Source organism: Rhineura floridana, chromosome 19 (assembly GCF_030035675.1).
Source record: "Rhineura floridana isolate rRhiFlo1 chromosome 19, rRhiFlo1.hap2, whole genome shotgun sequence".
Taxonomy (NCBI): domain Eukaryota; kingdom Metazoa; phylum Chordata; class Lepidosauria; order Squamata; family Rhineuridae; genus Rhineura; species Rhineura floridana.
The window spans coordinates 6681353-6702428 of NC_084498.1; the positions used below are offsets into that span (position 1 = coordinate 6681353).

At 41.8% G+C, this 21076-nt stretch overlaps 2 protein-coding genes across 3 annotated transcripts in view; one reads left to right on the forward strand and one right to left on the reverse strand.

Annotated features, from left to right (window-relative positions):
- The window catches only part of SETD1B (SET domain containing 1B, histone lysine methyltransferase), a 59626-nt gene extending 53147 nt beyond the window's left edge, over window positions 1-6479 (reverse strand). The window contains exons 1-4 of the mRNA XM_061602827.1: window positions 5568-6479; window positions 5124-5278; window positions 4573-4671; window positions 3828-4098 (exon numbers count right to left, since the gene is read on the reverse strand). Of these exons, the coding sequence (XP_061458811.1) occupies window positions 3828-4098; window positions 4573-4671; window positions 5124-5278; window positions 5568-5640 (598 nt within the window). The 5' untranslated portion in view covers window positions 5641-6479. The remainder of the gene's footprint in view (window positions 1-3827; window positions 4099-4572; window positions 4672-5123; window positions 5279-5567) is intronic.
- RHOF (ras homolog family member F, filopodia associated) overlaps window positions 6370-21076 on the forward strand; it is a 44641-nt gene continuing 29934 nt past the window's right edge. Inside the window, exon 1 of one of the 2 annotated variants that reach the window (XM_061602826.1) lies at window positions 6370-6964. In XM_061602826.1, the coding sequence (XP_061458810.1) occupies window positions 6917-6964 (48 nt within the window). In that variant the 5' untranslated portion in view covers window positions 6370-6916. Of the gene's footprint in view, window positions 6965-7803; window positions 8072-21076 lie in introns of those variants that run through there. The other variant, XM_061602825.1, reaches the window with a different exon arrangement.

Genomic DNA, 21076 nt, shown 5'->3' on the forward strand with positions numbered 1-21076 from the left:
GCCTTCAAGTTGATCCCGACTTATGGCAACCCTATGAATGGGGTTTCCATGGTAAGCGGCATTCAGAGGTGCTTTACCATTGCCTCCCTCTGAAGCTGAGAGGCAGTGACTGGCTCAAGGTCACCCAGTGAGCTTCATGGCTGTGTGGGGATTTGAACCCTGGTCTCCCAGGGCATAATCCAACACCTTAACCACTACACCACACTGGCTCACCTTTAGCAGTGAAATAAATACATAGATCAGATATTTCTGTGTGTTTGAATTAAACATCTGACCCTGGGCCACTCACTGCCTCTCAGCCTCAGAGGAAGGCAGTGGTAAACCCTCTCTATACAGCTTACCATGAAAACCCTATTCATAGGGCTATGGTCTGAAGGCACATAAGGCCAGGGTCAGGTCTGGTCAGTGCCTGGATGGGAGACCGTCTGGGAACCATATGTAAGCCGCCTTGGGTTTCATGAAAAGAAAGGCGGGGTATAAATATAATAAATAAATAATAAGTCTGAATTGACTTGAAGGCAGTCCATTTCCATTTTCAATGGAATATTCATTCATGGACGGCCTTCAAGTCGATCCCGACTTATGGCGACCCTATGAATAGGGTTTTCATGGTATGTGGTATTCAGAGGTGGTTTTACCTTTGCCTCCCTCTGAGGCTGAGAGGCAGTGACTGGCCCAAGGTCATTCAGTGAGCTTCATGGCTGTGTGGGGATTTGAACCCTGGTCTCCCAGGGCGTAGTCCAACACCTTAACCACTACACCACACTGGCTCTCTTGGGGCTCTTTAGTTTAGAAAAAAAGGTGAATAAAGGCTATGATTACGGTGTTATAAAATTATGCATAGTATGGAAAAAGTGGAAATTGCTATGTTTTTCTCCCTCTCCCCTAATACTACAACCCAATGGGGTCACCCAAAGAAGATGAATAATGGGAGAGTAATGACGGATAACAGGAAGTACATCTTCACACAACGCATAACTAAACTATGGAATTTGCTTCCACATGGTATGTGATGACTATCAACTTACAACAGCTTTAAAAAGGGATTAGACAAATTCAGGAGGAGGAGGAGAAGGCTATCATGGCCGGCACATCTCTGGATACCAGTTGCTAGGGGACTACAGCAGGAGAAGGCTATTGCCACCACTTTCTCCTTGGGCTTTTCAAAGGCATCTGGTTGGCCACTGTAGAACTAGATGGACCTTTGATCTGATCTAGCAGGGCTGTCCTTATGCTTCCATTGATGCATTGGTGCAATAGTATAACAGGAATATCAAGTGCCACAGGATGTTGATGGACAACAGAACAAGCTAGTTGCAAAGAACCCCTGGCAGGCACCCTGTGGTTTGCAGCATAAGAACCCATTAGTAACTTCAAAAAAATCTGTTTTAGATTTTAGGTTTTGTTTTGTTTTATGGTTTTAACTTTTATTGCAACCCACCCAGAGAACTTCAGTTACTGAACGGTACAAATCTGCAGTAAATAAATAAAAAATTTAGTATTTATATAGCACGCAAGTGTTTAGTGTGCTTCATGTGCATTATCTTACTTATTCTTTGAAAAAGCCCTGTAAGATTGGCCAGTATTCTTATCCCCGTATTGCAGCTTGAGGGACTGTGGCTTGGGGGGGGCTAGAGAGGGGGGTCTGCATAAGGCCACCTATTGAATTAATGGCTTAATTAGAGATTTCCTTTTTCATAGACAGAAACTACTGTAGGCTAAGGTACCAAACACACTTAAAACTAAAACACAGGATCAAACAATTAACTGGACAGGTAATTACTAGTCCACCTACAAAAACTGCAGTACAGCAGAGGAGAGTGTGCTTCTTATCTCCCCAAACAGCAGCAGCAGCAAAGCACTTAGACCAAGGTCTTGATTTCACCTTAAGTGACTCACTTAAAGCAACACAGCTTTATTCTGAGGCTTGTGAACAGAGTTTATGTTCTCCAGGATTTGGTCTTCTGAGTTCATCAGATCACGATTAAAAATAGACATTTAAATGCCATGCCCTCCCTTTAACATTGGGTTTATCATTTGAAAAAAAGTAATTTTAAGTACAAATAAGTTGGCTACAGTGGGCAAATTATTTGTTGTAAAACCAGACAGCTGTTCATCTGTACCTCTGCTTTTGTATATCTAGTATTACATATAAATATTTAAAGTCTGAACACTAGTTAAGTCACCAACACAAGAAATGTCAAAAGCTGAGGAGGATGCGACCACAAGTATTTCAAAGCACTGGAAGCCTACAGAGCACTTGCTTATCAGCAGCATCAACAAAAACAACTTTAAAAATCAAAGCAGGTTTTAATACAGTTGCAGCTCAAACCATAAAGTGGATAAGTTATGAAAATTTAACACAACTGATTTCAGTGAAGGCAAACTGGCGTGTAAGTGTGCTTGAACTCAGTGGAATTTACTTCCAGACAATTTAGGATTGGACTGCATCTTAAAGTTTGATTATACCCACTTCTGCATAGTTGAGAATCACAGTTTACACCCTGATGCAATAGTTGTTCAAAATAACTGTTGATAGAAGACTGAATAATAAATCCATTACTCCATAGCTCCAACACTCTCCTCTCATTATTTTATTTTGAAAACTCTCTCTAACATGCACACATGAATCCTAATTTCACATGAGGAGGAACATGCAGCTGGAGATTAAACAGTGCACAAGTTCAAAAAATAATCAGAGGTAAAATGTGTTTTGGAGTCCAAAATACTTGCAGTTTTAAAATTCTAGTATAAATGCTTTTAAAGACAAAGGATAGGAAAGGAAAAACTGCTCCATCATGCATAATGTATTAATTATTCATGCTTTCCAAAAACACTACTTAACAAAGTTAAAATATTTCTAGTACTTTTTAGAATTAAGTTGGACAGCAGAAAGGTCTCTCTTGGCAGAGGTGAGAGGCAAATTAGCATTTATATGTTAAAAGTAACAGGCTGATCTGAACTGTTATGCATGCTTCACTGCTTCAAGCAAAAGAAAACTACCTCAAGAGAAAGACAAAAAAAAAGTCAAATACTTACAGGGCAATCCTAACCATGCTTACTCAGAAGTCAATCCTACTCAATTCAGTGGGACTTTACTCTCAAGTACATAGATTAGGATTGCAGTCTTAATATGGTTTTGGGAATTATATAAATAAAGCCCATCTTCATATCATCATTGTTCACAGCATTATTTCTGCCTGATGGCTTTAGCACAACAGACCAGTTACTTTCAAGATCAAGAGTGTTACTGTCCCTTTAAGAGACAAAGGCAGAAAAAGGAAAGACTTGTACATATGTAGATTCCAGCAATGGGATGATTAAATAAAAACAAGAACACTGCTGTAATCCAAATTAGAGAGAATGTTGTTTTAAGGTAATTTTCCAGGCATTTTCTAAAACGAATTTCTAAGCCTCATCAATATACATGCATATATATATATATATATACACACACACACACATATTAAAGTTATCAGCTAAGGGCAAAAGGTATTTTTAGCAAAGGGGCAAAGGGGGACCATTTGGCAAGCCAACTGTCAGCATGAGTGAGTGAAATGGAGAGGATGGCAGCATTTTGTAAATTACAAGACTGTCTCCTAGCAACAGACAACACATTCAGCTCCACGTGACTAGCAAAGGCCCAGGGAAAAGCAAAGACAGAGGGGGAAATGGAGTGACAGTCATTTAATAGTTTCCCCCACCACTTTAAATTAATCAATAGCCCTCCCCATGCAATCTACAAATGCATCTTACTACACAGGATAGGAGCAAAGGAGGAGGAGGAGCAAGCAGAATGAAGATGATGCTCAGAACTGGCTTCCCACCTTTCGTATCCAGCACCACGTGGATAATGTTGCCCATGACGGATGTGTTGTGTAGGTGCTGAACTGCTTCCCGGGCTCCTTTGACTGTGGCAAAGATCACTTTGGCAATTCCCAGGTGCTTCTTGTTCTTGGGGTTGTAGAGGATCTCTACTTCTTCCACTTCACCATATTTTTTACACATGTCTGTCAGGAAGTTTTCACGGATGTTGTCGTTTAACTTGGCAAAAGTGACTTGTTTGGGAGGCACCGGCCCCACATAAAATTCATCAATCTGTAGGTTTATTTTTGCACAAAATATGGCAGGAAATTAAAAGCCAGGAAAGGGGTAGGAGGGAGAACAACATTAAAGACTGTCAGTAATCATATCACTTGGAACACAAAGGGTTAAGAAGCAAGTACTGAACTTTTAGAGATAATTTCCCTTCCTCAATATCATAGACAAATACTGAACTTTTACCTCAGCAATACCTTTTTAGACAAATACTGAACTTTTACCTCAGCAATACCTTTTTAGACAAATACTGAACTTTTACCTCAGCAATACCTTTTTTTAATTAAAAAAAATGAAAAGGAGCCAAAGAATCCCTTGAGTTATTAATGAAGTACATTTCTGACAAGCAGCAAGCTCAACAGTATTTAGCAACTTTGTAATATCAATGAATCAATTATACAGCTAACAATATCAACAAAGAGGCAATTAGATTTAAACATACTTTAACGTTACCATAGTTCACAATGCACATACCTTAAATTTAGGGACAGAGAGTTCCAGCTCTTTCGTTTTGGTCCATATTCGTCCTATCCTGGGATCTCCAACACAATCCACTGGGGCAAGACCCGGGTTCTGAGAAGGGGAGGGGAATAAGTTGACTGGTGCTTAAAAAAGCAACCCACCGTAGCAACATAAAAAAGCAACCCACCATAGCAACATAAAAAAGCAAGATTTAGAAGTTTACTGCACAGCATTTTACATCGAGGAAACTGAAGGGAAAGTTCTCCAGGGAGATGGGGGGCAGCAACATACATGTCAAAGAGCAATTCTGCAGGGAATCACAGCTGCAGGTTTTATCTTCCAATTCTGATGGACTACATTATGGCAGGAGGGGTAACTTTAATACATTTCCTGCACATTTTGCAGCAACCTTTATTTTTCAGTTCGTTAAGAATTCCTTGTTTCCTCCCACTCCCAGAAGGATGACTGGGTAGTAGAATAAAACAAACCATTTGGGGGGGGGCACGGAGGGGAGAGAGAAGACAGAATAATATATAGTATTTGTAAGAATAAGGACTGCTTACAGGAATGCTAAAATGCTGCCCATCGTAACGATAGAGTTTGTGCTGTCCTTTTTTCAGAGCTGGGTCAATAATCAACTTGTAACTTTTCCAATGGTGATTTTTTTTCTCGGCAGAGGTGCTTGCTTGGGAGCTGGTCTCCATTCCATTGATCCAACCTGGGAGAAAGAAGGGGGTGGGGGCCCACCAACAAAGTTAAATATATATATGTGTGTGTGTGTGTGTGTGTGTGTGTGAAAGATTACAGTTTCAGAACGGCTCCCCCTCCCCCCCACCATTCCGTCAAGCTGGGGGGGGGAGAGAAAGGACTATACATACAGAGTAACAAGGGGTGTCCCCCCCCGGGTGTCCCCCTCCCGCGTACAGTGAGACCGAAGACAGAGAGGAGGAGGAGGAGGAGGAGGAGGAGGGAAAAAAGGAGAAAGAGAGGGAGAGAATCAATCTCACTTGAACTCTGCTTTTTGCCATGGTCTTCTGTGTGCTTGGCTTTTTCTCCTGCTTTGATCTCTTTGAAAGACATTGCTCTTCAGGGTCCGATCGTCTCCTTGCCGCGAAAGGCGAGCTCCTTTTTTCACATTTGGCTGGTTACATTACATTGGTTTTGAAAGCCTCCTGCCTCCTCGCTCGCTCTTTTTTTTTTTTTTTTTTGCGAGCCAACACATATTGTGTGTGTGCTTTCTGCTTGCTTCTCAGGCATCCCACAATTCACCGCTATGGAGCTCGGCTAATGGCTAACCGCCCTCAACCGAATGCACATTCACGGCAGCTGCAACGCGCTGTAAAGCCCCCAGCCCGGCAGCCCTGTAGCGCCTCCCTACCCCAAATAAAGGGCCACGCATTTTCCCCACCAGGCTGCAGCCCCAGAGAGGCTTTTCCTCCGATTTAACGGCGCAGCCAAATCCCCTTGGAATCTGCCGGCTACATTTACCTAAGCGCAAAACTGTTCCCAAACAAGATGGACATAGCTGGGACACGGGGTAGCTTCCTTTTTTTTTTTTGACAAGGAGGGGGAGACGGGGAGAGCAAGAACAAACAAACAAACAAACAGCTCCAAAAGGGTTGAGGTTTTTTTTGGAGGAGGGGGTTGCAAGTTACTTCCCAGTGAGTCAAACGGGCAACGAGCCTTCGCACTGATACTTTGCAAGAAGTCGCGGCAATGTTTCCCCCTCCGCTGAATGGGGAAAGGGGGGGAGCGTCCCCGTTTTGTTACAATTTGTCAATTTCGGAGGAGGGAGGAAGGAAAGTAGCAGCTTTGCTTATTAAAGGTCCTGACCAACCAATCAGGTCGGACCTTCCATTTTGTTTCAGCTAAAAGGTTGTCTCTTGGACTCCCTCCCCTTCTTCGCTCTCTTTAGCCTTTTTTCTCCCTAGGTCGCCTTGTTGAGGCTTCGTGTTGTTTTAGCTCGTCTTGTGCTTTTGGTTTGTAATTTGGCCGTGGTTAGGTAATTGGCTGGTTAAAGGCACCAGGCAGGCGCAGCCAATCAGCGCACAGCTTCCATTGGGCTTGAGTTATTAGACGCTGATCTAAAAACATCCTTCAGCAGACAGCTAAGGAGAGGCCAACAGATCAGGCAGCCATTTTTCTGCAATGGAATTAAATGGCCAACTGGGTTTTCCTTTGTTCCAAAAGGGGATACTTGATTTGAATGAATCCACACCATCTATTTCAGGACTTCTCAGTGTTTGTGTTAATGTCTGACAACATTTAGAGGACTCAAAGGAAGAAGGAAGATTTTATTAAAAGATCTGGATTTTTCCCTTTGATTTGGAACCTTTGCCTTGTATATAACTAGGTCATGGCACGCCCTTATGTCAGCAGTAACAATTTTGAGTTACCAAAAAAAGTAAATACATGTGTATTTTTGGTGTGTTTATTTTTGAAAGCTTTTATCTGCCTGAGCAAATACATCTCTAGATGTAGCTTCCTGTATTAAACACTTAAATACCTGGCCATCTTTTAAGTTAAGTCCTTCCGTGCTAAAAAGGTAATGTTTTAAATATAGATGTAGGAAACGTAAGTTCTTGCAAAAAAATCATTAGGATAAGTTTTTTTCCTTTTACATTGTAAGTACCCAATCCATTCTGTCCTTCTTAATAAGTGTAGTTTTTCATGTTAAATGTTACTGGAGTTCTCCTTTTGTTTATTTTTTCAGCCTTCATCTGCATGTCATTTTTTGTCTTGTTTATCTAAACCAATTGCTTCTGAGATACTTTAAGAGTCAAAAATATTTAGCTAATGATGCTTAAAATGTTTACATACAGTAACTATTAACTAGGTGTATTCACACTAACGTACTGATTTAAAAGTGTATTCATGTTAAAAATTTGAGGGAGAGGGGACGGAGATACATGCAGCGACCTTGTTCTGTGCAGAGTAAATCTCTCACAAGAATTTACCGATTTAAATCGAGTTTTTTTAAAAACGTTAACTGGATATTGTTAATCGAAATGAGTGAACGTCTAACTTTTTTTGTCAAAAGCCATAGAAATATCTGAACGAGATCTTTTGACTTGCAAGCTTACGAAAGAGGAGTAATGACACAGAACAAAACGTATATTTAGAAATATTCCCCCCCCCAAAAAAATCCAAACCCCAAATCCCACAACTTCACCTTCAGAACTGCATTCAACTATGGTGTGCGGGTAAGTAAACCGTTTTGCCCTTGCAGTGAAACAGAGCAGGCCTATGCAGCAAATGTTTTTGTCCAGGGCGGATATCCGAGTTACTTTCTCGTGGGGGGGGAAAGGTAGCTAAAGTTCTTGTCGAAAGTACATATTTAGAATCTATATATCTACAGTATTTCCAAAGACTACTTCCTTTCTTTTGTCTCCTGTAACAAATGCTTTGGCTTGGCTGCATCTTTGTTGATTTAAAGAGTTTCTTTGTGCAAATCCATAGTGGCATTACATATCTGCTAAACTGTTCCCCTCAAGTTAATCTGCTGGCAGAGGTGAGGTTCATATTTATATATGTGTGTGTGTGTGTATATATATATATATATATATACACACATTAAAAAAACAAATTGAGAACTAGTTTAAAGTCTTTCTTCCTCTAGTTACGGGAGGCTTTTTTCTTTTTACAACAAAAGAGGAGTTTCAGGGACAACGGCAATTTGAACCAGAAAGGGAGACCCTGGTTTGCTAATATATGGTATAAATGGGTTTTCTTTCATCTTGAGAGGAGCCTGGTTAGAAAGCAAGAGTTCGAAAAATAAAATCCAAAATGGAGGTTTCCCTTCACCAAAGGAGACGCTTTGCAGCCTTGAGCCGTACTGTTGGGAAACCTTGTGACGCGTTTGCTAATTCACAGCAGCAGATCTAACGCTTTTTTGAAATACCTACATCTAAAAATTCCAGCTGGCTTTTGGAGAGAGAGACTGACTTTATTTGGAGAAAATGAAACTGCCTCTTTCACCCACTTTGCCCTGGCTTTGATGCCCTGCAATACGCTGGTTTTCAGTCAGCGCTCGCAGTTTCTACTCCATATTGTGTACGAGCAGTCGGGCTTCGTAATGGCGGCTGTTCTTCTCTGCTGTGTGGCGTTTGTTTTTGGGGCAGCACCAACGCTTCATTTCTTCATGGCTGTTTTCGATCAATGCAGAACAGTCTTTCTCGCATCTCTCCCCTCCTCCCCTTTGTATTTGCGTGTGAGAAGATTTGCAGAAAGTAAAACAGAAGTGATTTCTTTTAAAAAAAAAAAGGCTGGGGAGGGGGGTGGTTGCCATTTCGTGCGAGTGCTTTTGCAGCAGCGAGAAGAAACGTAGGAGCGAATGAGAGGCACAGTGTAAGAGGAGATCCTGGCAGGGCTCCAACTTCTGCCTGCTGTTCTGCTCGGCGCTCCCGGGGATGGGGGAGGGTTGAAGACGGTAGTGGGGGGAGGGGGAGGCCAGGGATAGTCTAGCAGCCGGGCTCTTAAAGGAACAGGACCTTACTGTAGTTTAAGAGAAGACAAAGGCGGCCCTGGTCCTTTGTGTCTAGAAAGCAGAGTATTTTTTTACTATGGGAAAATGAAGACGATGGTGGGCGAGCAACTGCTGCACAACCCAGAAGACTGTGTGTTTTAAAACAGTTCGATAAAAGCTCCAAATCAATTGGAAAATGTAGTTTTCTGCAGTGCAGTAAGATTAGATATTTTCTCATACCGTTGGCTCGGTGGAGAAGTCGCCCTGGGACTGATCTCTTGAACAGGTCTCTAAATCCTTACCACGTCTCTCAAAACAGGTCTCTCGGCTTTGCTAATCCTTTTTCCCCCCCGTGACCCCTAGAAAGGGTGAGCTCGATGATGATCGAGGAGGAGGAGCTGACAAGGGAGTACGTGGCCTGTTGTCAGACGAGAGTGGGCTTTCTGATGGCATCTGCTTGTTTGAAGTAGGTAGGGTTTGCCAGGAGTATTTCCGTTTAAATGGTTTCTCTTTGTCTGAAGGATTTTCCTTACCACCACAGCAACACCCCCCCCCCCAAATAATGGGTGTTATTTCAGACAGCCACAGCTTTGGAGTCTCTCTCGTTTTCTAAAAGATATGAGTTGACAGCCCTTGAGGCCATTAAGTTGCTAGTGGTTTCTCACTGCATTGTTATTCATGCTGAGAGGAGAAATGAGTGTCTCTTGAAATTTTCAGAAAGCAAGCTGGAGAAGCTTCTGGCCTTCACTTCCTTTGGGGGAAGCTTTAATACAGCCTTTTAAACCGCCTAACATTTTTTAAAACCTCTACAGAGATTAATATTAGAAAATAGCTCTGTTTTTAATAAGACATAGTCATCAACTGAATGTCTTGATTTCATGGGTAGATGGTTTCTACTTGTTCACAGAAACAACATTTAAAGGTGAAATCCTTGTTTGTGACATTTCTCTTCCCCACCATAGCAATATTCTCATAATAGGTGGCGGTTAAAATGTTAGCTTATGTAGGTTTCCTGTTGTCTGGCTTATTGTAAAATATATAGCAGAGGCGATGGGTGTTGTCTTTTCAATCTCTGAGGAGTCAAGACATTCCATTCTGTTCCACCACCACCAACAAAGAATTGCTCCAGTAGTAAAACCTGTTTTTCAGCAACAAATTGGAGGAGCAACTGCTTGTTAAACATTGAACAATGTCATGCTTCTGGTCTTTGTGGGAGGAAAGAGTGTAAAGTAATTGCTTAAGTCAAGAGGCTTGCTAGTTGGAGGTATACTAGGGAAACAATCCCAGGCATCTTTCCTAGGAAATAAATCCTACTAAATTATGAAGGAGTTACTTCAGAGTAAAGCTTAGGATTCCATTGCACATGTCTGTTATTTTGAGGAAGTTGGAAAATGTTTTTTTGTGTGTGGTCTGAACTAAATATGTTAAGACCCTGATAAATTGCAAGTTTCTTGATTGCAAATAAGACTTAGAATAGAGACTGGGTGAATGTTTGTACTTCTTAAAGATCTTAAACTCCCTGGCTACTTACCTTTTCCTTTCAGTAGGTGACCTGCTGAAAAATGCCCCCATGCCCTGCTCATTGTATAGCTGATGTGGCAACAGGAGGGAGGTTAGTCTGCAAATTTGTTGGCAATCTATATCCCCGAGATTCCTGCTGCAGTTGTGCTCTACAAATTAAGTAGTAGGTTTAGGGTTCTTAAATGCCTTTCAGATGAGTACAAAGGAGGCATGGACAGTTACTAGAGAGATCATGCTTGTTCCCCACATCCTCCCCAACCCAGATTGTGTGTGCGTCCTGCCTGCCTTTCTCTTTCCTCCACTCCCATTCCAGTCAATACAATGTAGTCACTATGCATCTCGTACTTGTGTTTGCAGTCAGGAGACTTGTAGGATTTGTATCGCTTGTGAATGATACTGAACTGTATCTACTGTACTTTTGAGTGAACAAATCACTTAACGTACATCCTCAATAATCCTTATTACAGCCCTATAAAGTAGACTAGTATTATATCTATAGTATTGCAGATCTGCGGCCAAGGTGGAATGAGATTGGGTTGTATACAGCCACTCAATTACTTCAAGGCTGAACTTTCATCTGAACGGAGGATCTCCCAGCTTGCAGTGAGCCATTGTGCTACATTGGGTTATGCCATAGTGTGTGTGGCCTTCCTTCTCTATAGACTTGCTTCAAATGGGAGCAAGTACTGAACTGCTAGAAATCTTTTATTTTGTCCTATCTTCAGGTGGGAGAAGCTAGATAGTTTTGTCTCTTGGAAGATTCTCACTGTGGCAATTGCTCTCCAAAACTTCATCTCAATTTATGAAAATGAGATTGTGGGGCTTACGCTACAATTCAGTACACTTACCTGGGAGTAAGTCCCATTGAACCCAATGGAGCTTACTTCTAAGTAGGCATGGATTGCAGCCTTAGTCTAGTATATTTAGCCTGATTGCTTATTTCTTGGCAGTGGCCCATATTGCATGTTCTAAAGAAATTATACATACTCAAAATCAAATTGCATTGAATTTCTTGCAGTTTCTGGGGGGAAATCCCAGGAAGAAGCTTACATATCTGACATCCTGTTAATAGATATTAGTACTCCTATCTCTGGATTAATTTAACCCTTTTATGTAGTTGGCTATTGTTATGGGTCAGTGTATGTATGTAGAGCATATAAATATATTCAGATTAAAATAGCTCCAGTGACTAAAAGTAATTGGCTTCTTCACCATCCTCAACATCACTAACCAAAATGCTTCCCTTCCTGGGGTGAAAACATGCAGTTGTTCTCTTTGCTGTATTATTTTTATGAACTGAAATTATACTTTCCTCTTCAGTCTTGTTCCAAAAAGCACAAAATTCTTTAACTGTATGTAAAAACGCTTATGCCTGTCAGACTCACAATCTGGACCTTGCTACATCTTTGTAGTACTTGGAAGTTTGAATTGAACCTTGGTATAGAAAAATGTTAATATAATACTTGACTGCTGTGGGGACACTTTAGTTAAGGAAGAAGTTGTGCTAGGAAATTTATTCTGTTTCAATGGTTTTAAAATCTCTCTCTTCTCGTTCCCTGTATATTTGTTAACCTGAGGAGTTTATATAGACATGGTTTTCTTAACTCTTTGCATTTTGGAGTGATTAAGATGTTATGAGCTGGTTCCAGCTGAATAATCTTTGTTTTGATAACGTTAAGATTTAAAATTCTTTGCCCTGAAATCATTGGTAAAGTGCATGAGTTTCTGAAGGTGACCACAAATTTTCTTCTTGCGGTACTCCTTCTGTGAACATACCCATTGCCAGTATGCTAATTTTTCTGCATAGAAGCTAAGATACACTGCTTGTATTTCTCTGTATGCGAGAAGTGCCTCTTGACTTTCTAAATAACTTTCAAATAATGGCTGCCAATGTGGACAGTGCTCTGTTTTGTTGTTTTGCTCTTGCCAAAACATGCAAGGATGGGAAGTGATACTTTAAGGCCACAATGTGGGATTTGAACACTGACTGCCTAGGTTCATGTTGTTAAATATTGCACTATGCTTGTGCATATATACTCATTGGCTTAATGTTCAGTTGTTTGGGAAACCAAGTGGTTTGCAAACAAGCTTTGTTGAGGGAGGGGAAAGCTGTCAGTTCAGCTGGGATGATTTTCTCATATGGGAAATGGTTGAGAATTGGGAAAAGGTCCCAGGAGGCAAGAATGCTAAGGAAACAAGGCGATAGAAGGATGTGGAGTAGGCAGTGAAGTGAGAAAGAGAAGCACTGAGGGAATTATTATTATTTATAGCCCATCCTTCACCCAATGATCCCAGGGTGGGTTACAAAAAACAATAATGGAAAAAAATACATTATTAAAATAATAAAATTACAAACCACGAAATTAACCAACAACTAAATGAATGAGACAGCAGCGTAGAGCAACAATACAGAAGGAAAACATCCACTCTTCCAAAGGCCCTGTTTTAATGGTGCATCTTTACCAGTCCCCTAAAAGCATACACTGATAGTGCTAGACGTACCTTGGAAGGGAGGTAATTTCACAAACTGGGGACCACCACAGAAAAGGCTTTCTCACACCCTACTGCCCTTAGAACCACAGTATGGTGGCATTGCTAACAAGACCTCCCCATCTTAATGCTTGGGCAAGTTGTGGGCCAATAAATTATTATTATTATTAATTAGATTTTTATACCGCCCCATAGCCGAAGCTCTCTGGGCGGTTCACAACATATAAACATCCAATACAATTAAAACATTATTAAACAAACTGATGCTAAATCTTGAAAAGACAAGAAGGGTTATGCGTTCCAAGTTCACAGGCCTGGGAGGTGAAGAGACTGCTTGTTCTGGACACAGCTATACTCCCCTGGAAAGAGCAGGTCTGCAATTTGGAGGTGTTCCTTGATCCAGCTCTGTAACTGGAGGCTTGGGTAGCCTCAGCAGCTAGGAGTACCTATTTCCAGTTGTGGCCCCTCTTGATCAGAGATGACTTGGCTACTGTTCTACACACACTGGTAACTTCCAAATTATATTACTGCAATGTGGTCTATATGGGGCAGCCCCTGAAGACTATTTGGAAACTTCAACTGGTCTAAAATACAGCGCCCATTCTTTTAGAGCATGTATAATCTGTTTTAAAACAGCTGCTTTGGCTGCCAATTTGTTTTCAGGCCCAATTCAAGGTGCTCACATTAGCATTTAAAGCCCTAAAATGCTTAGGATGTGAAAGACCATATCCATCCTGACCAATCTTCTTATGTGTTAAGATATGCGGGAGGGGGGGTCTCCTGGCAATTCCACCACCTTCAGAAGTGGTGATCTGAGCTTCTGTGGCAGCCCTTAATTATGGAACTCCCTCCCCACAGAGGTGTGTCCAGCTTCTTCATTGTATACCTTAAGCTGTATCCCAAGATGCACCTCTTTAGCTTGGCCTTTGAAAATTAAGGTATTGCATTGCATAGTCCAGTCTGGAAAATACCAAAGCATGGACCCTGTGGCCAAGCTATCTCTGTTCAAGAAGGGCCAGAGTTGGAAATGGGCACTCCTAGCCACCTGGCCGTCAAGTGCAGTAGATGGAGCAAGGTGTGCTACCAACCTATACATCTGTCCCTTCTTCTGGTTCAGATGGAGAGAGAGAGCTGGGTGTCAGCATACAGTAGGGCCCCGCTTTACAGCGTTCCGCTTTATGGCGCGTCGTTCATGCGGTGGTTTTCAATCAGGGAAAGGCCCTGCTCTTACAGCGCTTGTTCCACTAATACGATGGGTTTTTTCTGTCGTGCACCATTTTGACGTCATTTTTGCGCGATGCGGCCCATTATAGTCTATGGGGCCCCACTTTACGGCGATTTCCGCTTTACAGCGGGGGCCTGGTCCCTAACCCGCCGTATTAGCTGGGCCCAACTGTACTGATTACACCTCACGCTAAATCCCCTGATGACATCTCCCAAGGGCTTTGTATAAATGTTAAAGAGCATGAAGATGGTAAAGATTGATGCCTGGGTGATCTCACAGGTTTAACTTCCAAGGCGTTGAGCTATAGGCCCCATTGCTACTCTCTGGAAGCGGCCTTTAGGAGGAGAACACTGCAACACAGTACCCCCAGCTCCCAAAGTCATTCCAGGAGGATACCATGGGCAACATATCAAAAGCTGCTGAGAGGTCAGGGAGAACTAACAAGATTGCACTCCCCATGTCCCTCTTCCTTAAAGGTAATTGAGCAGTGCTGTTTCCATGCCATTTTCTGGCCTGAAGCTGGATTGAAATAGATCTAGATTGTCTGCTTCCTCTAAGGATACTTGCAGTTGGGATGTCACTACCCTCTCAAGCATCTTGCCCCAGAAGGCCATATTAGCAACTGCGCAGTAGTTGTTCAACACTTCTCGGACCAGGATGGTTCTCTTGAGAAGGCCCTCTTCCATTAGGGCCAATGGCACCTCTCCCTCAACAAGACATTCATCACTTGCTGGACAACTTTGACTAGCTGTTATAAGCCATAACGGGCAAAAATTAAGAGGACAGTTGGTCCTTCAAGCAGCTTGTCCACATCTTGGACTGTAAGAACTGAAACTGATCCAAAGTAACCTGACACTGCTCTGGACACTTCCTCAGGGCTAGTTCTGTCTCATACAATTCTATATAAATCTGAGTGCTTTTATCCACAGAGTGTTACAAATTTGTCACTGCAGACCATCAGTGGTATCGTCACCTCATTCTGGCCAGACGTTATCGACCAATTCACAACCCAGAAAATCTGCACTAGGCTGCTTCTAGAGGATACAATGGCGACAGGATAAATCCTCTTTACCGCCAAATGGTTGTCACAATAATGTGCTCTTACCCCTGTTCAGTCAGATTCATACGAGGATTTACACCACTTGCATGCCAGCCATTGTCCTTTCTGCTTCATTGCCCATAGTTCCCTAGGAATACCGGAGAGCCCTATGGGCTTCACAGTTGGTGAGGACACCTGGTGGATCTGTTCATCTTACAATTCCAAAGTCAGATCACAGCCTCAACAGGAGTGCCACCATGTCAACCAGAAAAGCCACCGGATCATTCAGTAATCCTTCAGATATAAGTCTCAGAGGACAGACCATCTTGCCCAACACTGCAGTGGAAGGAGCCTCCAACACTATGTTCAAGACAACCTCCACAGCTCAGTCATGGAAGCTGCTGGGCAGCAAGGCTGAGGGTATGCCCTGTTCTGTCTATTGGGCCCAGTACCAGCAACAGTCCCTCAATCCCGCCCACAGAGCAGATCAACTTCCTGGTGAGAGGGTTAAAATCTTTATGGATGACAATGACTCCTTTTTCTTCCCCCCCCCCCGGCTCCACTGGTCTGGATTGGTGTTGCACCAAGTACTTGGCAGGACAAAACTGGGTGGGTACTGTACCCCCGTTTTGTCTGCCCAGGTCTCAGTAATGCATGCCAGGTTGGTCCCCACATCCGCAATCAAATCATGGATAGTTTAATGAGTTATATTGGACTGATCTGGCATTCAATAATGGCACCAACGGACAAAGTCATGGTTGGGATGGTTATTGCACATTGGCTGGAAAGCAGATCAGAAGGAGTGATAGCCTTAATGTATCTTAATGCTCCTTCTTGGAACCATATTCATCTACTCCCATCGCCATACATCCCTTCCCGCACCCTCATTATCCAGGCACATCTCCTCCTGCGAAATCCATCAGCACAATAGTCATCTATTAACTGTAGCTCTTAACAAATATGTAGCAGCCAAACATAAGATGCAAAGTGCCAATTTTCCAATGTCCCTAAAGTGCAAAAATGTAAGTTTTTCAGTGCAAAGGACTATAGTACAAGCAGCATTAAATCTGTCAGTCTGTAGATGCAAACCAGATTGACTAAAGTGCAGCAATGAAAGCCAATGACTGTAAGTGTATCCCACCCCCGGCCCAGTTGGAATATATTACTAGCTACACTCCTGTCCTCCTCCTGACTTAACTTGGGGGGGGGTACAACACACAGACCAAATTTACCCCCATCCAGGCTGTCACCCTTGGTCAGGATCACAGGCCCTTCTCACACAGAATCTGGCTAAAATTCACATTTCAGATTCATTTATTTGTTTCTAGTCATTAGACTCATTACAAAACAAGATTTCATGATATAAAAGACAAGGTTGCAGAAATATAAATTAACTTGGACACAAATACACTCAATTTCCAATGAACATGGGGGTGGATCTTTTGTCACCTCTTCAGGATTGTCTCTGCTGCAGTCAACCCCACCACCTAGAGCGGAGCTGGTTCTTATGAGCTGCTTGAATCCAATCTAATAGCGGGATTGGAGGACTCAGGCTTCTAATTGTACTATGCAGGGGCTGTGCGCTTTGGGAAGAAGGGCAGAAGTGTGCTAGGGAGCCTGCTTCAGAGATACGGTTAAGGAAGGAAGGGGGTAGAGTAGACAGCGGCCTGACAAGTAGATGGAGAAAGTAGGCAGTGGATTTTCTCTCTTGCAGTTAAGCTTGGTGGTGTCCAACTAAATTGATGGTCAAGGCAGGGTGGGACAGACCAAATAAAGCTTTACTTCACACACACACACAATTAATTGATGGAAGTCACTGCTACAAGATGTGGTGATGGCCTGCAACTTACATGGACTTAAAATACAAATTTAGCAGCTATTAATTAATTAATTAAGCTATTAATTTAGCAGCTATTAATCATAATTTAATTAAATTTCCATGTTCAGAGGCAATATACCACTGGCTACTAGTTGCTGGGGGGAAAACATTGCCTATGTGGATGCTTCCCAGATGCATTTGGCTCACTACTGTGAGAAGGAGGATGCTGGACTAAATAGAATCTATTTAATAGATCCTCATCCTGATGCAGCAGGCCTCATGTTCTTAGGAGTTGCAAGTAGGACTGGGACAACACTATATAAAGGGGTCTAGAGCCTGATAAAAGAACTGTTATCAGTTATAGCTTTTATCCCTGCAGCACAGTAACCTGACAACAAAGATCTAGATATGGGGGTGGGGAAGAGTATTATTCCACTCAGTAACCAGCCAGTTCTTTAGCCATATGATTTTTGTAAACTAGATTGTGTACAACTGTGTGTCAGCTCTCAATCATCTTTTTAGTTTGCATTACATTTTCTGAAACATTTGGAGAATGCACTCACCGTTTGGGGCACCCTACCCTTGGATAATTGGTGAGCAAGTACTACTTTCCGTTTTAAGTGTTGGGAAACGTTCCTTGCATAAACATCTGTGTATTTCTAAGTTAGACAGAAACCTGTGTAAGACTGAGAAGATCAAGTGGTGAAATAAATAGCACACTCTTGCTTGAGAATGCCTGCTTTAAAACAACTTTGTTGTAAGTGATAAATGAGGAAGTAGTGTGATCCAGATTGCTTAATGTTACAGAGTAACACAGGAAACTTGAGGCCCTGCTCCTACACACTTTATTATAGAGGCCACAGCTCACTTCCTGTGTGCTGTGTTAGCACTACCCTGGAATTAATGGATCTAGTATCATCTAGCTATCCTTGTCAGTGGCATATTGTAATACAAGTATGTAGTGCAACTGTGGTTTTAGAGCCTGATTTAAGACTTCATTGTTACGACCATTTCTTCTAAAGATCTTTGGAAGCTGAAATTCTCATAGTGACCCAGTTTGTTGTGTCCAAATAGACAAACGTATTAATTCAAGGAATAAGCTGGTGTGGAAGGAGAAAAATCGTACTGTTTCTATGGATAGTTTGTAAAGTGCAAACTTTTGAGTTTTCCTAATAGGGGTTAATGTTTGAACAGTTATTTTATCTGCATGAAGGCCAGCATGACGTGATATTGGCTCTAACCTACCATGCAACTGTACTGCGAGAAATTAGCTGTTAGTAAGTGTAACTGAATGAGATTTCTTCAGCATCTCATGTTCTTCCCTCCATTTTCTAATAAATAATATTTTATCCTTCCTCTGGCCCACTGACCTCCTGTTAGAGCTGACTCTACAGTTAATCTCACATAGTATTCACTTTTATGTCTTTCCACGAAGCTTATGGAGATGGGGAAAGGACTAGAATTTCAGCAATGGACTTGGCAACTGCCTTAAAGCAGTTTCTAGAAGAAAAGGATGAGAGCAAACCACAAAACTACTAGTTTTTCTTTGTTAACTATCATTAACTAGTCATTTCTTCATTAACTATCATTTAGAATTAGTTGGCTGTGTCACAGTGACTTCATTTATACATCACTATACAAGAAATCTCCAATATTTGTTGGTTATATATAATAAAGTAAGAGCAAAGTAAATTGAATAACTGGAGTTTAAGAGAATACCCATAAAATCAACATATAGCATAGATTTTTTGTTTTCACAAATAGAAAGCCTTGTGTACTTTACACTGTCTATAAGTTGACTTGTGCCAATACGTCCTACTATGAAAGTGCTGTGACAGTAAAGAAGAAAGGATGTTGTTGTTACGTGCCTTCAAGTCGATTACGACTTATGGCGACCCTATGAATCAGCGACCTCCAAGAGCATCTGTCATGAACCACCCTGTTCAGATCTTGTAAGTTCAGGTCTGCGGCTTCCTTTATGGAATTGATCCATCTCTTGTTTGGCCTTCCTCTTTTAGTTTTAAACCGGTGTCTGTCATCAGTGGTAGACTGGATGAGGGCGAACAAATTGAAGCTTAATCCAGACAAGACAGAGGTGCTCCTGGTCAGTTGAAAGGCAAATCAGGGAATAGGGATTCAGCCTGTGCTGGATGGGGTTACACTCCCCCTGAAGATGCAGGTTCGCAGTTTGGGTGTGCTCCTGGACTCAGCTTTAAATTTGGAGGCCCAGGTTTCTGCGGTGGCCAGGAGTGCTTTTGCACAATTAAGATTAGTGCACCAACTGCGCCCGTTCCTTGAGCCATCTGATCTGGCCACGGTGACACATGCCTTAGTTACATCCCGTTTAGATTACTGTAACGCGCTCTACATGGGGCTGCCTCTGAAGACTGTTCAGAAACTTCAGTTGGTGCAACGTGCTGCAGCCAGAATGTTAACTGGGGCTGGTTACAGGGACCATACGACTCCCCTGTTACAAAAGCTCCACTGGTTGCCACTCTGTTTCCGGACACAATTCAAAGTGCTGGTGATGACCTATAAAGCCCTATATGGCTTAGGTTCAGGCTATCTGTCAGACCATATCTCCCTATATGAGCCTGCCCGGGCCCTGAGATCCTCAGGAGAGGCTCTTCTCTCAATACCTACGTCCTCACAAGCATGACTAGTGGGGACGCGAGATAGGGCCTTCTTGGTGGCTGCCCTGAGGCTTTGGAACTCCCTAAGGAAGCAAGAATGGCCTCCTCCTTGCAGTCCTTCTGTCGGCAAGCAAAGACTTTTTTATTTCAACAAGCCTTTGGAACTGAAAACTGTTAAAGACAGGACTTGAAGAGTGCTGCATTGCTATTGTCTAATTGTATTATTTTAAACTGAGTTTGAATTATTTTAACTGTATGTATGAATGGTTTTAATACTGTAAATTATTTAATTTGAATTTAATCTAGACTTTTGTATGTTTTTAATTATGTGTGTGCTTTTATCTGGAAGCTGCCATGAGTTCCAGTTTTGGAAAAAGGGCAGGGTAAAAATAATGATAATAAATAAATAAATACTCCCTGCTGTTTTTCCCAGCATTATTGTCTTTTCTAGTGAAAAGAAAGGAAGGAGGACATAAATATATTGTTAATGAAAACCAGATTTTCCATTAGTTCCAGTGATTATATGCTCAAAATAATTAATAGATTGACATTACTGGAAGTTTCCCCCCCTATTTTGAATGAGATCTGGATTACATTGACTATGGGTTTGATTTATTGTGAAGAGCAGTGGTTAGCATTTGTAACAAGCTGAAAATTGCATATAAATACTTTAAACTGAACATTTTACCATTTTTGAATATTGTCCCCTGAAACCAACCACTATATAAAGTAGCCACAGGATTTTAGGCTCTATACAGAACTCAAAACTGTAATTCTTTCTGTCTAGATGCTTAGCATGTGTCTTTGGTTTTGTAACTAAAAGGCTATCCATAAAAATGGGTATCAGGGCTGTCTGCTGCTTGAAATTCCTGTTTAAAAAAAGCAACACTATAGCCTGATCATTTAGAAAGGGGATGAAAGCAATGGCAAAAATATTTCAGAGCCAGAAATTAGGAATCTGAAATCATACGTACTTACAAAAATATTTTTAAGTGTTGCTGCTGTGCAGGCTGATTTCTGTACATGTTTTGGAACTGAAGCCACTGAGTTCATGTGCATCCTAGCTAAGTACATATGACTGCAACATTAGCTTCAACTTGTTCTTCCTAAATATTTTAAAGTATCAGTCCTTAAAAAAAATACCTCACAGACATAAGGATAAGTGAAGATCGTGAGTTTGGTCTCAGTGTTATGAATACTGTAGAAAAAGTGCAACAGATTCACCAACTGAAGTTTGCATATTACTTTAAATGTAAATCAGATTAGGCTAACTGTGGTGGTAGGTTGAAATTTGCTGAGATGAGTAAAGGGCCCACTGCTCTGC